Consider the following 17,598-nt stretch of genomic DNA (forward strand, 5'->3'; position numbering starts at 1 on the left):
GGTGAATGCTGGTCCTCGCAGTCCCGGGGCCGGCGCCTCTCCCTCCTCTGCGGCCACGAGGTCTTGGCTAACTCCCAGCCGGTTCCGCTGTGCAGGGCAAGATGGTCAGCGACTCCAGTCGCGCTGAATCCTCGGACAGGGGAACAAACACCAGGCAGTCAATTAGCGAGTGGCACCCGCGAAGCGGGTGCCGCGAGAAGTTAAGGGGCTCGGCTGGAGGCGTGGCACTGGGAGGGGGCGCGGCTACACACGGGAAGAGGACCAGCTGGGGTTGGTGAATGCTGGTCCTCGCAGTCCCGGGGCCGGCGCCTCTCCCTCCTCTGCGGCCACGAGGTCTTGGCTAACTCCCAGCCGGTTCCGCTGTGCAGGGCAAGATGGTCAGCGACTCCAGTCGCGCTGAATCCTCGGACAGGGGAACAAACACCAGGCAGTCAATTAGCGAGTGGCGGAGTCAGTTTAGTCTGGCGTGCTGCGGTTTACACAGATGCAACGCCGCTTGTCTTTCTTCTGTTCTAACTGACATAAGGCTGAAATGCCAGAAACCGGTCCCCGGTAGCTTGTCTCCTTTCTGGTGAAGAATTGGCTTGATAGTTTGGTCTGCCCTGTTCCCATGATGCACTGGGCCAGGGACAGACTAATTTGCATATAGCCAGGTTCTGAGCTGGGATGGGGCAGTGAGCAAAATAACGGTGATGGGTCAAGCCCTGATCTTTGGACTGGGTAAGAGTGGTATGCTTAATTCAGACACTCTGTTCATCACCACCCCCTTTTCTGAACCGTTTTTGGCCACTATAGGTGTGGCAGGGTATACTCAGACATGAGTCCCTTGCTCACTGCTCCATCAGGATTCAAGCAAGCCGGGCCGGCGAGGCTGAAATGCCAGAAACCGGTCCCCGGTAGCTTGTCTCCTTTCTGGTGAAGAATTGGCTTGGTAGTTTGGTCTGCCCTGTTCCCATGATGCACTGGGCCAGGGACAGACTAATTTGCATATAGCCAGGTTCTGAACTGGGATGGGGCAGTGAGCTAAATAACGGTGATGGATCAAGCCCTGATCTTTGGACTGGGTAAGAGTGGTCTGCTTAATTCAGACACTCTGTTCATCACCACCCCCTTTTCTGAACTGAGATACAGATGTACCATGAGCCAATGGTGTTTGCTGAGTCACAGCTGTGTGCCCTGAGTTACAGGTGTGTGCTGAGTCACAGGTGTGTCTTGAGTTACAAGTGTGCCTTGAATCACACATGTGCCCTGAGACACAGGTGTGCCCTGGGTCACTGGTGTGTGCAGAGTCACTGGTGCGTGCTAAGTCACAGGTGTGCCCTGAGTCACAGGTGTGCCCTGAGCCATAGGTGTGCCCTGAGTCACAGGTGTGCGCTGAGCCACAGGTGTGCCCTGAGTCACAGGTGTGCCCTGAGTCAATGGTGTGCCCTGAGTCAATGGTGTGTGCTGAGTCAATGGTGTGTGCTGAGTCACCGTTTTTCATTCAGTAACAGGTGTGCGCTGAGCCACAGGTGTGCCCTGAGTCACATGTGTGCCCTGGGACACAGGTATAACCTGAGTCACTGGTATGTGTTGTTACAATGTGCCCTGAGTCACAGGTGTGTGCCAAGTTACAGATGTGCCCTGAGACACAGATGTGCCAGGAGCCTTTGGTGTGTGCTGAGTCACAGCTGTGTGCCCTGAATTACAGGTGTCTGCTGAGTCACAGGTCTGCCCTGAGTCACAGATGAGTGCCGAGTTACAGATGTGTCCTGAGACACAGGTGTGCTGAGTCACAGGTGTGCCCTGAGTCACAGGTGTGCGCTGAGTCACAGGAGTGTGCTGAGTCACAGGTGTGTGCTAGGTCACAGGTGTGTGCTGAGTCACAGGTGTGTGCTGAGTCACAGGTATGTGCCGAGTCACAGGTGCATGCTGCGTCACAGGTGCATGCTGAGTCACAGGTGCATGCTGAGTCACAGGTGTGCCCTGAGTCACAGCTGTATGCTGAGTCACAGGTGTGTGCTGAGTCACAGGTATGTGCCGAGTCACAGGTGCATGCTGAGTAACAGGTGTGCCCTGAGTCACAGCTGTATGCTGAGTCACAGGTGTATGCCGAGTTACAGATGTGTCCGGACCTGAGACACAGGTGTGCTGAGTCACAGGTGCATGCTGAGTCACAGGTGTGTGCTGAGTCACAGGTGTTCCCTGAGTCACAGGTGTGTGCTGAGTCACAGGTGTGCATGAGTGGCAGGAATGCCCCGAGTGGCAGGTGCACCCTGGGTGCCAGCCTGAAGTGTCCTGTGGCCTCACCTTTCTTGAACTCGATCTCCAGTACGTCGGGGGTGTCGGGGGCCTTTCGGGGGTCCGTCGTCTTGGTGTAGAGACTCTGAGGGGCGTGCGTCTGTGAGAAACCAAGAGAAGGTGGTGAGGGAATACATGAACATATTGTATTGTCGTTGCTTTCCTATCGCGCTTTCTAAGACAGACAAGGCATTGAAGCGGTTATGCCACCAGGATGCAGCGGAGAGGCCATTAGCAACAGCAGAGAGGCCTTCAGGAGCGGAAGGGAACCCATCAGGGCAGGGGACGCCTGGAGCGGCAGAGAGACCACCTCAGGCTGCAGAGAGGCCACCTCGAGCTGCAGAGAAGCCACCTCGAGCAGCAGAGAGGCCACCTCGGGCAGCAGAGAGGCCGCCTCAGGCTGCAGAGAGGCCACCTCGGGTAGCAGAGAGGCCACCGCGAGCTGCAGAGAAGCCACCTCGAGCTGCAGAGAGGCCAACTCGAGCAGCAGAGAGGCCACCTCGAGCTGCAGAGAGGCCACCTCGAGCTGCAGAGAGGCCACCTCGAGCAGCAGAGAGACCACCTCAGGCAGCAGAAAGGCCACCTCGAGCTGCAGAGAGGCCGCCTCGGGCAGCAGAGAGGCCGCCTCCAGCTGCAGAGAGGCCACCTCGAGCTGCAGAGAGGCCACCTCAGGCAGCAGAAAGGCCATTGCTAGCAGCAGAGAGGCCGCCTCGAGCAGCAGAGAGGCCACCTCGAGCTGCAGAGAGGCCACCTCCCGCTGCAGAGAGGCGGCCTCCAGCTGCAGAGAGGCCACCTCGAGCTGCAGAGAGGCCGCCTCCAGCTGCAGAGAGGCCACCTCCCGCTGCAGAGAGGCCGCCTCCAGCTGCAGAGAGGCCACCTCCCGCTGCAGAGAGGCCACCTCGAGCTGCAGAGAGGCCACCTCAGGCAGCAGAAAGGCCATTGCTAGCAGCAGAGAGGCCGCCTCGAGCAGCAGAGAGGCCACCTCGAGCTGCAGAGAGGCCACCTCCCGCTGCAGAGAGGCGGCCTCCAGCTGCAGAGAGGCCACCTCGAGCTGCAGAGAGGCCGCCTCCAGCTGCAGAGAGGCCACCTCCCGCTGCAGAGAGGCCGCCTCCAGCTGCAGAGAGGCCGCCTCCAGCTGCAGAGAGGCCACCTCCCGCTGCAGAGAGGCCGCCTCCAGCTGCAGAGAGGCCGCCTCCAGCTGCAGAGAGGCCACCTCCCGCTGCAGAGAGGCCGCCTCCAGCTGCAGAGAGGCCGCCTCCAGCTGCAGAGAGGCCACCTCCCGCTGCAGAGAGGCCGCCTCCAGCTGCAGAGAGGCCACCTCCAGCTGCAGAGAGGCCGCCTCCCGCAGCAGAGAGGCCACCTCCCGCTGCAGAGAGGCCGCCTCCAGCTGCAGAGAGGCCAAACAGCAGCCGCCCAAGGTGTCCCAGGTGCGGCTGAAACGCGTATGACACCTCACCTGCTATTATTTGATGAGATTGCATTTGCTACGCGCATTCACATGACGCATTGTGAAATGTATTCATTTGATTAATAAACACTGTAATATAAACGGTATCATCATTTCTCCGAAGTTAAAATTAGAACTCGTTCCTCGCCTGCTGCAGCACGTGCAGTGCGCAAAGCGCGGTCCCCGCCATCCCCAGCGTGAGTGAACAGCGCCACCCAGTGGGGGTGGACGGACACTGCGACACAGGGAGGCCGCAGCCTGCTGCCCCGTGCAGCTCGCGCCATCCACGCCCTACTGGTGCCCCGTGGAGCCCTCTGGTGCAGCCCTTCCATGCCCCCCCCCCTGGTGCCCTCCATGCCCGCCCCTCCTGGTGCCCTCCATGCCTGCCCCTCCTGGTGCCCTCCATGCCCACCCCTCCTGGTGCCCTCCATGCCCGCCCCTCCTGGTGCCCTCCATGCCCGCCCCTCCTGGTGCCCTCCATGCCCGCCCCCCTCCTGGTGCCCTCCATGCCCGCCCCTCCTGGTGCCCTCCATGCCCGCCCCCCTCCTGGTGCCCCGTGCAGCTCGCGCCATCCACGCCCTACTAGTGCCCCGTGGAGCCCTCTGGTGCATCCGCTCCATCCCCCCCCTCCTGCTGCCCTCCATGCCCGCCCCTCCTGGTGCCCCGTGCAGCTCGCGCCATCCACGCCCTACTGGTGCTCTGTGGTGCCCTCTGGTGCAAACCCTCCATGTCCGCCCCTCCTGGTGCCCTCCATGCCCGCCCCTCCTGGTGCCCTCCATGCCCGCCCCTCCTGGTGCCCGTGCAGCTCGCGCCACCCCGCCCTACTGGTGCCCCGTGGAGCCCTCTGGTGCAACCGCTCCATGCCCGCCCCTCCTGGTGCCCTCCATGCCCGCCCCTCCTGGTGCCCTCCATACCCACCCCTCCTGGTGCCCCGTGCAGCTCGCGCCATCCCCGCCCTACTGGTGCCCCGTGGAGCCCTTTAGTGCAGCCCCTCCATGCCCACCCCTCCTGGTGCCCAGGGCCCACTGGGGACACCAGCAGGTACTGAGACCCACAGCAGTCACTGGGGATACCAGGCGGTCACTGGGGACACCAGCAGCTACTGGGAACACCAGCAGCTCATGGGGAAACCAGCAGGTACTGGGACCCACAGCGGTCACTGGGGACACCAGCAGCTACTGGGAACACCAGCAGCTCATGGGGAAACCAGCAGGTACTGGGACTCACAGCGGTCACTGGGGTCACCAGCAGGTACTGGGAACACCAGCAGGTACTGGGACCCACAGCGGTCACTGGGGACACCAGAGGGTACTGGGGACACCAGCAGGTAATGGGAACACCAGCAGGTACTGGTACCCACAGCAGGTACTGGGACCCACAGCGGTCACTGGGGTCACCAGCAGGTACTGGGGACACCAGCAGGTACTGGGACCCACATCGGTCACTGGGGACACCAGCAGGTACTGGGACCCACATCGGTCACTGGGGACACCAGCAGGTACTGGGGACACCAGCAGGTACTGGGGACACCAGCAGGTACTGGGGACACCAGCAGGTACTGGGGCCCACAGCAGTCACTGGGGACACCAGCAGGTACTGGGAACACCAGCAGGTACTGGGAACACCAGCAGGTACTGGGACCCACAGCGGTCACTGGGGACACCAGCAGCTACTGGGAACACCAGCAGCTCATGGGAACACCAGCAGGTACTGGGACCCACAGCGGTCACTGGGGACACCAGAGGGTACTGGGGACACCAGCAGGTAATGGGAACACCAGCAGGTACTGGTACCCACAGCAGGTACTGGGACCCACAGCGGTCACTGGGGACACCAGCAGGTACTGGGACCGACAGCAGGTACTGGGGTCACCAGCAGGTCCTGGGAACACCAGCAGGTACTGGGACCCACATCGGTCACTGGGGACACCAGCAGGTACTGGGGACACCAGCAGGTACTGGGGACACCAGCAGGTACTGGGGCCCACAGCAGTCACTGGGGACACCAGCAGGTACTGGGAACACCAGCAGGTACTGGGAACACCAGCAGGTACTGGGAACACCAGCAGGTACTGGGAACACCAGCAGTCACTGGGAACACCAGCAGCTCATGGGGAAACCAGCAGGTACTGGGACTCACAGCGGTCACTGGGGTCACCAGCAGGTACTGGGAACACCAGCAGGTACTGGGACTCACAGCAGTCACTGGGGACACCAGCAGGTACTGGGACCACCAGCAGCTCATGGGGAAACCAGCAGGTACTGGGACCCACAGCGGTCACTGGGGTCACCAGCAGGTACTGGGAACACCAGCAGGTACTAGGACTCACAGCGGTCACTGGGGACACCAGCAGGTACTGGGGACACCAGCAGGTACTGGGGACACCAGCAGGTACTGGGGCCCACAGCAGTCACTGGGGACACCAGCAGGTACTGGGGACACCAGCAGGTACTGGGGACACCAGCAGGTACTGGGACTCACAGCAGTCACTAGGGACACCAGCAGGTACTGGGGACACCAGCAGGTACTGGGAACACCAGCAGGTACTGGGACCCACAGCAGGTACTGGGACCCACAGCAGGTACTGGGACCCACAGCGGTCACTGGGGTCACCAGCAGGTACTGGGGACACCAGCAGGTACTGGGAACACCAGCAGGTACTGAGACCCACATCGGTCACTGGGGACACCAGCAGGTACTGGGACCCACAGCGGTCACTGGGGACCTCAGCAGGTACTGGGGACACCAGCAGGTACTGGGGACACCAGCAGGTACTGGGGCCCACAGCAGTCACTGGGGACACCAGCAGGTACTGGGACCACCAGCAGCTCATGGGGAAACCAGCAGGTACTGGGACTCACAGCGGTCACTGGGGTCACCAGCAGGTACTGGGAACACCAGCAGGTACTGGGACTCACAGCGTTTACTGGGGCCACCAGCAGTCACTGGGGACACCAGCAGCTACTGGGAACACCAGCAGGTACTGGGAACACCAGCAGGTACTGGGACTCACAGCGGTCACTGGGGTCACCAGCAGGTACTGGGAACACCAGCAGGTACTGGGACTCACAGCGGTCACTGGGGACACCAGCAGGTACTGGGGACACCAGCAGGTACTGGGGACACCAGCAGGTACTGGGGCCCACAGCAGTCACTGGGGACACCAGCAGGTACTGGGGACACCAGCAGGTACTGGGACTCACAGCAGGTACTGGGACTCACAGCAGTCACTGGGGACACCAGCAGGTACTGGGGACACCAGCAGGTACTGGGGACACCAGCAGTCACTGGGGACACCAGCAGTCACTGGGGACACCAGCAGGTACTGGGGACACCAGCAGTCACTGGGTACACCAGCAGGTACTGGGACTCACAGCAGTCACTGGGGACGCCAGCAGGTACTGGGACCACCAGCAGATCATGGGGAAACCAGCAGGTACTGGGACCCACAGCGGTCACTGGGGTCACCAGCAGGTACTGGGAACACCAGCAGGTACTGGGACTCACAGCGGTCACTGGGGACACCAGCAGGTACTGGGGACACCAGCAGGTACTGGGGACACCAGCAGGTACTGGGGCCCACAGCAGTCACTGGGGACACCAGCAGGTACTGGGGACACCAGCAGGTACTGGGACTCACAGCAGTCACTAGGGACACCAGCAGGTACTGGGGACACCAGCAGGTACTGGGAACACCAGCAGGTACTGGGACCCACAGCAGGTACTGGGGACACCAGCAGGTACTGGGACCCACAGCGGTCACTGGGGACACCAGCAGGTACTGGGACCCACAGCAGGTACTGGGACCCACAGCGGTCACTGGGGTCACCAGCAGGTACTGGGGACACCAGCAGGTACTGGGGACACCAGCAGGTACTGGGGCCCACAGCAGTCACTGGGGACACCAGCAGGTACTGGGACCCACAGCGGTCACTGGGGACACCAGCAGGTACTGGGGACACCAGCAGGTACTGGGGACACCAGCAGGTACTGGGGCCCACAGCAGTCACTGGGGACACCAGCAGGTACTGGGGACACCAGCAGGTACTGGGGACACCAGCAGGTACTGGGGCCCACAGCAGTCACTGGGGACACCAGCAGGTACTGGGGACACCAGCAGGTACTGGGACTCACAGCAGTCACTAGGGACACCAGCAGGTACTGGGGACACCAGCAGGTACTGGGAACACCAGCAGGTACTGGGACCCACAGCAGGTACTGGGGACACCAGCAGGTACTGGACCCACAGCGGTCACTGGGGACACCAGCAGGTACTGGGACCCACAGCAGGTACTGGGACCCACAGCGGTCACTGGGGTCACCAGCAGGTACTGGGGACACCAGCAGGTACTGGGGACACCAGCAGGTACTGGGGCCCACAGCAGTCACTGGGGACACCAGCAGGTACTGGGACCCACAGCGGTCACTGGGGACACCAGCAGGTACTGGGGACACCAGCAGGTACTGGGGACACCAGCAGGTACTGGGACCACCAGCAGCTCATGGGGAAACCAGCAGGTACTGGGACTCACAGCGGTCACTGGGGTCACCAGCAGGTACTGGGAACCCCAGCAGGTACTGGGACTCACAGCGTTTACTGGGGCCACCAGCAGTCACTGGGGACACCAGCAGCTACTGGGAACACCAGCAGGTACTGGGAACACCAGCAGGTACTGGGACCCACAGCAGTCACTGGGGACACCAGCAGGTACTGGGACCACCAGCAGCTCATGGGGAAACCAGCAGGTACTGGGACTCACAGCGGTCACTGGGGTCACCAGCAGTCACTGGGGACACCAGCAGCTACTGGGAACACCAGCAGGTACTGGGACTCACAGCAGTCACTAGGGACACCAGCAGGTACTGGGGACACCAGCAGGTACTGGGAACACCAGCAGGTACTGGGACCCACAGCAGGTACTGGGGACACCAGCAGGTACTGGGACCCACAGCGGTCACTGGGGACACCAGCAGGTACTGGGACCCACAGCAGGTACTGGGACCCACAGCGGTCACTGGGGTCACCAGCAGGTACTGGGGACACCAGCAGGTACTGGGGACACCAGCAGGTACTGGGGCCCACAGCAGTCACTGGGGACACCAGCAGGTACTGGGACCCACAGCGGTCACTGGGGACACCAGCAGGTACTGGGGACACCAGCAGGTACTGGGGACACCAGCAGGTACTGGGGCCCACAGCAGTCACTGGGGACACCAGCAGGTACTGGGGACACCAGCAGGTACTGGGGACACCAGCAGGTACTGGGGCCCACAGCAGTCACTGGGGACACCAGCAGGTACTGGGGACACCAGCAGGTACTGGGACTCACAGCAGTCACTAGGGACACCAGCAGGTACTGGGGACACCAGCAGGTACTGGGAACACCAGCAGGTACTGGGACCCACAGCAGGTACTGGGGACACCAGCAGGTACTGGACCCACAGCGGTCACTGGGGACACCAGCAGGTACTGGGACCCACAGCAGGTACTGGGACCCACAGCGGTCACTGGGGTCACCAGCAGGTACTGGGGACACCAGCAGGTACTGGGGACACCAGCAGGTACTGGGGCCCACAGCAGTCACTGGGGACACCAGCAGGTACTGGGACCCACAGCGGTCACTGGGGACACCAGCAGGTACTGGGGACACCAGCAGGTACTGGGGACACCAGCAGGTACTGGGGCCCACAGCAGTCACTGGGGACACCAGCAGGTACTGGGACCACCAGCAGCTCATGGGGAAACCAGCAGGTACTGGGACTCACAGCGGTCACTGGGGTCACCAGCAGGTACTGGGAACCCCAGCAGGTACTGGGACTCACAGCGTTTACTGGGGCCACCAGCAGTCACTGGGGACACCAGCAGCTACTGGGAACACCAGCAGGTACTGGGAACACCAGCAGGTACTGGGACCCACAGCAGTCACTGGGGACACCAGCAGGTACTGGGACCACCAGCAGCTCATGGGGAAACCAGCAGGTACTGGGACTCACAGCGGTCACTGGGGTCACCAGCAGTCACTGGGGACACCAGCAGCTACTGGGAACACCAGCAGGTACTGGGAACACCAGCAGGTACTGGGACTCACAGCGGTCACTGGGGTCACCAGCAGGTACTGGGAACACCAGCGGTCACTGGGACTCACAGCGGTCACTGGGGACACCAGCAGGTACTGGGGACACCAGCAGGTACTGGGGACACCAGCAGGTACTGGGGCCCACAGCAGTCACTGGGGACACCAGCAGGTACTGGGGACACCAGCAGGTACTGGGACTCACAGCAGTCACTGGGGACACCAGCAGGTACTGGGGACACCAGCAGGTACTGGGGACACCAGCAGTCACTGGGGACACCAGCAGGTACTGGGGACACCAGCAGTCACTGGGTACACCAGCAGGTACTGGGACTCACAGCAGTCACTGGGGACGCCAGCAGGTACTGGGACCACCAGCAGATCATGGGGAAACCAGCAGGTACTGGGACCCACAGCGGTCACTGGGGTCACCAGCAGGTACTGGGAACACCAGCAGGTACTGGGACTCACAGCGGTCACTGGGGACACCAGCAGGTACTGGGGACACCAGCAGGTACTGGGACTCACAGCAGTCACTGGGGACACCAGCAGGTACTGGGACCACCAGCAGCTAATGGGGAAACCAGCAGGTACTGGGACCATCAGCAGCTCATGGGGAAACCAGCAGGTACTGGGAACCACAGCAGGTAGTGGGAACACCAGCAGGTACTGGGACCCACAGCGGTCACTGGGGTCACCAGCAGGTACTGGGAACACCAGCAGGTACTGGGACTCACAGCAGTCACTGGGGACACCAGCAGGTACTGGGACCACCAGCAGCTCATGGGGAAACCAGCAGGTACTGGGACCCACAGCGGTCACTGGGGTCACCAGCAGGTACTGGGAACACCAGCAGGTACTGGGACTCACAGCAGTCACTGGGGACACCAGCAGGTACTGGGACCACCAGCAGCTCATGGGGAAACCAGCAGGTACTGGGACCCACAGCGGTCACTGGGGTCACCAGCAGGTACTGGGAACACCAGCAGGTACTGGGACCCACAGCGGTCACTGGGGACACCAGCAGGTACTGGGGACACCAGCAGGTACTGGGGACACCAGCAGATACTGGGGACACCAGCAGGTACCGGGGACACCAGCAGATACTGGGGACACCAGCAGGTACTGGGGACACCAGCAGGTACTGGGACCACCAGCAGCTCTTGGGGAAACCAGCAGGTACTGGGACCCACAGCGGTCACTGGGCACACCAGCAGGGACTGTCACTGGGGCCACCTGCAGGTGTTGGAGTCATTCAGCAGGCACTGCCAGTAATGGAGTCACCAGTCCTCCTGTCCCCTTTCTTCTTCGGGCATGGAGGGCTGCACCAGAGGGCACCACGGGGTACCAGGAGCGCGGGCATGAGGGGCGGGCATGGAGTGATTGCACCAGAGGGCACCAGAAGGGGTGGGCATGGAGGGGCTGTACCAGAGGGCACCAGGAGGGGCGGGTATGGAGTGGCTCCACGGGGCACCGGGAAAGCGGGCATGGAGGGGCTGCACCAGAGGGCACCACTGACACAGAGAGCGGGGCATGGTGCTAATGACACACACACGCATTTCACTACTACAAGGGCACACTGACAGAGTGCTGCACTGACTGTCACAGACAGACGCGCACACACACACACACGGACACGGAGTCAGGCACAGTGATGATGACACACACATTACACAACCACGAGCGCACACTGACAGAGTGCGCACCGATAGCCATAGACTAGTGTACACAGTGATAATGACGCACACACGCATTACACTACTGCGAATGCATGTCTAATCGAAAGGGCTTGGGATATGCCAGGAAGTGAGGCGCCTCGCTCTGTTTGCGTTAAGTGTATTTGCTCTGCCGTATGGCACCGTGCAACCAGGACAAGGAAAATACCCTGAACCCCTACTTGTGTGTGGTTGAAGACCCACACAATTTGCAGAAAACAAAAAGTCCAGGGCAGGCCCGGACTAGCCGAAGCGGGCACCGGGCAATCCCCCGGTGGGCCGCAAGGGTGGGGGCCGGTTTTGGGCCCAGGGGGCCGTTTTTGTTACAGGCCCGTTTTTGCAGCATAGCTGCAAAAGCGGCCCTGTAACAAAATCGGCCGAAAACTGGCCCAACAAAGAGCTCGGTCGCACCCCCAGGGGGCCGGCCGAGCACTTTGCCAGGGCCGGTTTTGGTTCTCAGTCCGGCCCTGGTCCCGGGCACACGTTACCTCGGTAAATGCACTGTTAACCGAAGTCTCCTACATTCAACAGTGTTTAGCAAATATGATCCACACAATTGTTCTTCAAATGATTTAGGGCCAGATGTAGGTAGGGTTTTACCGGTCGGTAACTGCCGAATTCGGCCGTTACCGACCGGTAAAAGGAATTTGAGATGTAGGGGGCAGAATCGGTAATTTTACCGTTCTGTAATTTACCGATCTGTGGGCCAGATGTAGGTAAATCTATTTTACCGACACTTAAATACCGAATTTTACCGATTCGGTATTTAAGAGTCGGTAAAATAGATGTACCGAGATGTAGGTAAATCCAGATGTGGATTTACCGAATCTTTAAAAGTCGGTATTTACCGATTCGGTAAATACCGACCTGTAATGCTCCATTCATTCCTATGGGCTTTGAAGCCCATAGGAATGAATGGGGCATTACAGGTCGGTATTTACCGATCGGTAAATACAGATTTTTGGCAAGGGTGCAGGGGGTGTCACTTTGACACCCTCTAGCACCCCCAAAAAAGGTTCGGGGGCCATATGGCAGGCATACCTGCCCTAAGGGCAGGTCTGCCTGTCATATGGCACAGGTGTGCATGCACACATTTGCATGCTCACCTGAATCGGTATTTCACCATCAAATTGAATTTGATGGTAAAATACCGATTTCTTAGGCCTTGTGGGACTCATCAGAGTCCCACCTACATATCGATTTTACAGAATCTGTAATTTTACCGTTCTGTAAATTTACCGACCGGTATATTTACAGATTCTGTAAAATTACAGATCGGTAAATTACAGAACGGTAAAATTACCGATTCTGCCCCCTACATCTCAAATTCCTTTTACCGGTCGGTAACGGCCGAATTCGGCCATTACCGACCGGTAAAACCCTACCTACATCTGGCCCTGTAATTTTACAGAATCTGTAAATATACCGGTCGGTAAATTTACAGAACGGTAAAATTACAGATTCTGTAAAATCGATATGTAGGTGGGACTCTGATGAGTCCCACAAGGCCTAAGAAATCGGTATTTTACCATCAAATTCAATTTGATGGTGAAATACCGATTCAGGTGAGCATGCAAATGTGTGCATGCACACCTGTGCCATATGACAGGCAGACCTGCCCTTAGGGCAGGTATGCCTGCCATATGGCCCCCGAACCTTTTTTGGGGGTGCTAGAGGGTGTCAAAGTGACACCCCCTGCACCCTTGCCAAAAATCTGTATTTACCGATCGGTAAATACCGACCTGTAATGCCCCATTCATTCCTATGGGCTTCAAAGCCCATAGGAATGAATGGAGCATTACAGGTCGGTATTTACCGAATCGGTAAATACCGACTTTTAAAGATTCGGTAAATCCACATCTGGATTTACCTACATCTCGGTACATCTATTTTACCGACTCTTAAATACCGAATCGGTAAAATTCGGTATTTAAGTGTCGGTAAAATAGATTTACCTACATCTGGCCCTTAATCTTTAAGAACACAACCAGCTAACACGTGTTTCGTCACAATGGGAAGTATCCTGTGACTTCTTCAGGACTGTTAGAAAAGCACCGATGTCAGGTGAGGTCAGAGTGCCGGAGACCTCCGAACTGAGAAGGACCAGGATAACGGTCCACTTGTAGAGTAGGCTTGCTGGGGTATCGGCGATCCACAAACAAAAGGCGTCCGTCAATAGCAGTGCGGCGGGTTTGCCGTAGGAGAGATTCTGTAGCGGCTGCGCTTCAGGACACTGACAGGCACTGGTTCGCCTCTGCTCCGGCGCCTTTTGGTTGTGGATCGCCGATACCCCGGCAAGCCTACTCTACAAGCGGACCGTTATCCTGGTCCGTTCCGCTTCTCCGTTCGGAGGTCTCCGGCACTCTAATCTCACCTGACATCTATGCTTCTCTTACATCCCTGAAGAAGTCACGGGATACTTCCCATTGTGACGAAACACGTGCTGGCTGGTTGTGTTCGTACGATTAAATCATTTGAAGAACAATTGGGTGGATCATATTTGTTAAACACTGTTGAATGCAAGAGACTTTGGCGAACAGTGCAGTTAACGTGTGCCCGGGACTTTGGTTTTCTACTGCAAAGGCACACTGGTGGGGTGTACACCGACAGTCACACGCGCGTGCACACGCACTCACAATGACGCAGGCCTGGCCTCTTGGTGACCTCACCAGGGTCAGTGCGTTGTATTATTTGTGTCCAACGTCTCCTCCATGGAGCTGCACCAACCCCCCTCCTCCCCCTCCCCCCCCCCCCTTGTGTGATGGTGAACGCACGGCGCCTGCAGGGCCTGCTCGGGGCTCTTTACTAAACATTGCACCAGTCGGTTAGTTTCCAATTTTCTAAACCAGCCGGCCCCCCCCCCGCCCTTCCAGCCCCATCAAGCACAGTAACTAAAGCTGTGAATGGGGGGGAGCGGGGGGGCTTCCATCCTGCGCGCTGCGCGGGTTCACACCACAAACCGCTCTATCTCCCGCCCCCCGCTGGGGGGCACTGCGGGTTAAGGGGCTTCCGTGCAGGGAGAGGGAGAAGAAAGGGGGCAGATTGGAAGGAAATGGGGCATGAAGCGGCCGGTGATGGGGGGCGCCGGGGGCGCGGGGCGTCGAGGCCCCCTGCGCCCCCGGAGGATGCGCCGACGCGCGCGGGAGAGTTAAAGGGGCGCATCCGCGCTGCGCGCATTATCCGCCTGGGTGGGCTTCAATCGCCAGCACGGAGGCAGAAAATGGACAAAGCATCTGCTTTTAAATGCCGGCAGGTTCTCTCTGTAGGAGGGGGCGGGGGGCGGGCGCCCGGGGCTGGGAGCGCAGGGGGAGAATGGATGGCACGGAGCAAAAGAGAGACGTGATCTCTGGAGGGCAAGAGGACAGTAATCCATGCAAAGGGGGGGGGGAGGGGGGGTGTTAGAAGGTGGGGGGCATGGGCCTGGTATGTGTGCCCTCAGAGCTGGGTGTACAAGGGGCCTGGGCTCTGTGCCCTCAGAGCTGGGTGTACAAGGGGCCTGGTCTGTGTGCCCTCAGAGCTGGGTGTACAAGGGGCCTGGTCTGTGTGCCCTCAGGACTGGGTGTACAAGGGGCCTGGTCTGTGTGCCCTCAGGACTGGGTGTACAAGGGGCCTGGGCCGTGTGCCCTCAGAGCTGGGTGTACAAGGGGGCCGGGCCGCGTGCCCTCAGAGCTGGATGTACGAGGGGCCTGGTCTGTGTGCCCTCACAGCTGGGTGTACATGGTGGGCCTGGGCTCTGTGCCCTCAGAGCTGGGTGTACGAGGGGGCAGGGCCGCGTGCCCTCAGAGCTGGGTGTACAAGGGCCTGGTCTGTGTGCCCTCAGAGCTGGGTGTACAAGGGGGCCGGGCCGCGTGCCCTCAGAGCTGGATGTACGAGGGGCCTGGTCTGTGTGCCCTCACAGCTGGGTGTACATGGTGGGCCTGGGCTCTGTGCCCTCAGAGCTGGGTGTACGAGGGGGCAGGGCCGCGTGCCCTCAGAGCTGGGTGTACAAGGGCCTGGTCTGTGTGCCCTCAGAGCTGGGTGTACATGGTGGGCCTGGTCTGTGTGCCCTCAGAACTGGGTGTACATGGTGGGCCTGGTCTGTGTGCCCTCAGAACTGGGTGTACAAGGGGCCTGGGCCGTGTGCCCTCAGAGCTGGGTGTACAAGGGGGCTGGGCTGTGTGCCCTCAGAGCTGGGTGTACAAGGGGCCTGGGCCGTGTGCCCTCAGAGCTGGGTGTACAAGGGGCCTGGGCCGTGTGCCCTCAGAGCTGGGTGTACAAGGGGGCTGGGCTGTGTGCCCTCAGAGCTGGGTGTACAAGGGGCCTGGGCCGTGTGCCCTCAGAGCTGGGTGTACAAGGGGCCTGGGCTGTGTGCCCTCAGAGCTGGGTGCACATGGGCTGGGCTGTGTGCCATCAGAGCTGGGTGTACATGGGCTGGGCCGTGTGCCCTCAGAGCTGGGTGTACAAGGGGCCTGGGCTGTGTGCCCTCAGAGCTGGGTGCACATGGGCTGGGCTGTGTGCCCTCAGAGCTGGGTGCACATGGGCTGGGCTGTGTGCCATCAGAGTTGGGTGTACATGGGGCCTGGGCTCTGTGCCCTCAGAGCTGGGTGTACAAGGGGCCTGGGCTGTGTGCCCTCAGAGCTGGGTGTACAAGGACTCCGGGCTCTATGCCCTCAGAGCTGGGTGTACAAGGGGCCTGGGCTGTGTGCCATCAGAGCTGGGTGTACATGGGGCCTGGGCTCTATGCCCTCAGAGCTGGGTGTACAAGGGGGGATGGGTGGTCGGTGTGCCCTCAGCAGCAGAGTGGTGGTGGACAAAGACATGCATTCGGTATGCTGCTGATTTGGACATAGAACAATATTCTTCAAATCGGGCGCCATCAGTCAGGGGCGTGGCTAAGAGTGGCATTAGTCAGGGGGTGTGGCTAAGAGTGGCATTAGTCAGGGGGTGTGGCTAAGAGTGGCATTAGTCAGGGGGTGTGGCTAAGAGTGGCATTAGTCAGGGGTGTGGTACCACCAGTGAGCTGGAAGTCAGCTCCAAAATAAAATGGAAATGGCATAATAGGTTGATAAGGAGACCCCTTGCTTCTTTTGCCTTCTAGCAGAGTCTCCCCCCTCTTGCCACTCCGTGGCACCTTGTTAATGTTGATGAGATGTAATGAGCGCGCGAATACCTGGAGGTGTCTTGTGCCCGCCCTCCACACCTGTCTTGTGCCCGCCCTCCACACCTGTCTTGTGCATGCCCTCCACACCTGTCTCGTGCCCGCCCTCCACACCTGTCTTGTGCCCGCCCTCCACACCTGTCTTGTGCCCGCCCTCCTCACCTGTCTTGTGCCTGCCCTCCACACCTGTCTTGTGCCCGCCCTCCACACCAGTCTTGTGCCCGCCCTCCACACCTGTCTTGTGCCCGCCCTCCACACCTGTCTTGTGCCCGCCCTCCACACCTGCCTTGTACCCACCCTCCACACCTGTCTTGTGCCCGCCCTCCACACCTGTCTTGTGCCCGCCCTCCACACCTGTCTTGTACCCACCCTCCACCCCTGTCTTGTACCCGCCCTCCACACCTGTCTTGTGCCCGCCCTCCACACCTGTCTTGTACCCACCCTCCACAGCTGTCTTGTACCCACCCTCCACACCTGTCTTGTGCCCGCCCTCCACACCTGTCTTGTACCCACCCTCTACACCTGTCTTGTACCCACCCTCCACACCTGTCTTGTGCCCGCCCTCCACACCTGTCTTGTGCCCGCCCTCCACACCTGTCTTGTACCCACCCTCCACACCTGTCTTGTGCCCACCCTCCACACCTGTCTTGTACCCGCCCTCCACACCTGTCTTGTGCCCGCCCTCCACACCTGTCTTGTGCCCGCCCTGCACACCTGTCTTGTACCCGCCCTCCACACCTGTCTTGTACCCACCCTCCACACCTGTCTTGTACCCACCCTCCACACCTGTCTTGTGCCCGCCCTCCACACCTGTCTTGTACCCACCCTCTACACCTGTCTTGTACCCGCCCTCCACACCTGTCTTGTGCCCGCCCTCCACACCTGTCTTGTACCCGCCCTCCACACCTGTCTTGTGCCCGCCCTCCACACCTGTCTTGTGCCCAC

At 60.1% G+C, this 17,598-nt stretch overlaps 1 protein-coding gene across 1 annotated transcript in view; it reads right to left on the minus strand.

The window, feature by feature from the left end:
* Nucleotides 1-17,598, minus strand: part of ASS1 (argininosuccinate synthase 1) — a 358,057-nt gene that overhangs the window by 150,924 nt on the left and 189,535 nt on the right. Inside the window, exon 10 of the mRNA XM_078646217.1 lies at nucleotides 2,290-2,380. Coding sequence (XP_078502343.1) covers nucleotides 2,290-2,380 — 91 coding nt within the window. The remainder of the gene's footprint in view (nucleotides 1-2,289; nucleotides 2,381-17,598) is intronic.

This window comes from Lissotriton helveticus, chromosome 5_1 (genome assembly GCF_964261635.1).
Source record: "Lissotriton helveticus chromosome 5_1, aLisHel1.1, whole genome shotgun sequence".
NCBI classification, from domain to species: domain Eukaryota; kingdom Metazoa; phylum Chordata; class Amphibia; order Caudata; family Salamandridae; genus Lissotriton; species Lissotriton helveticus.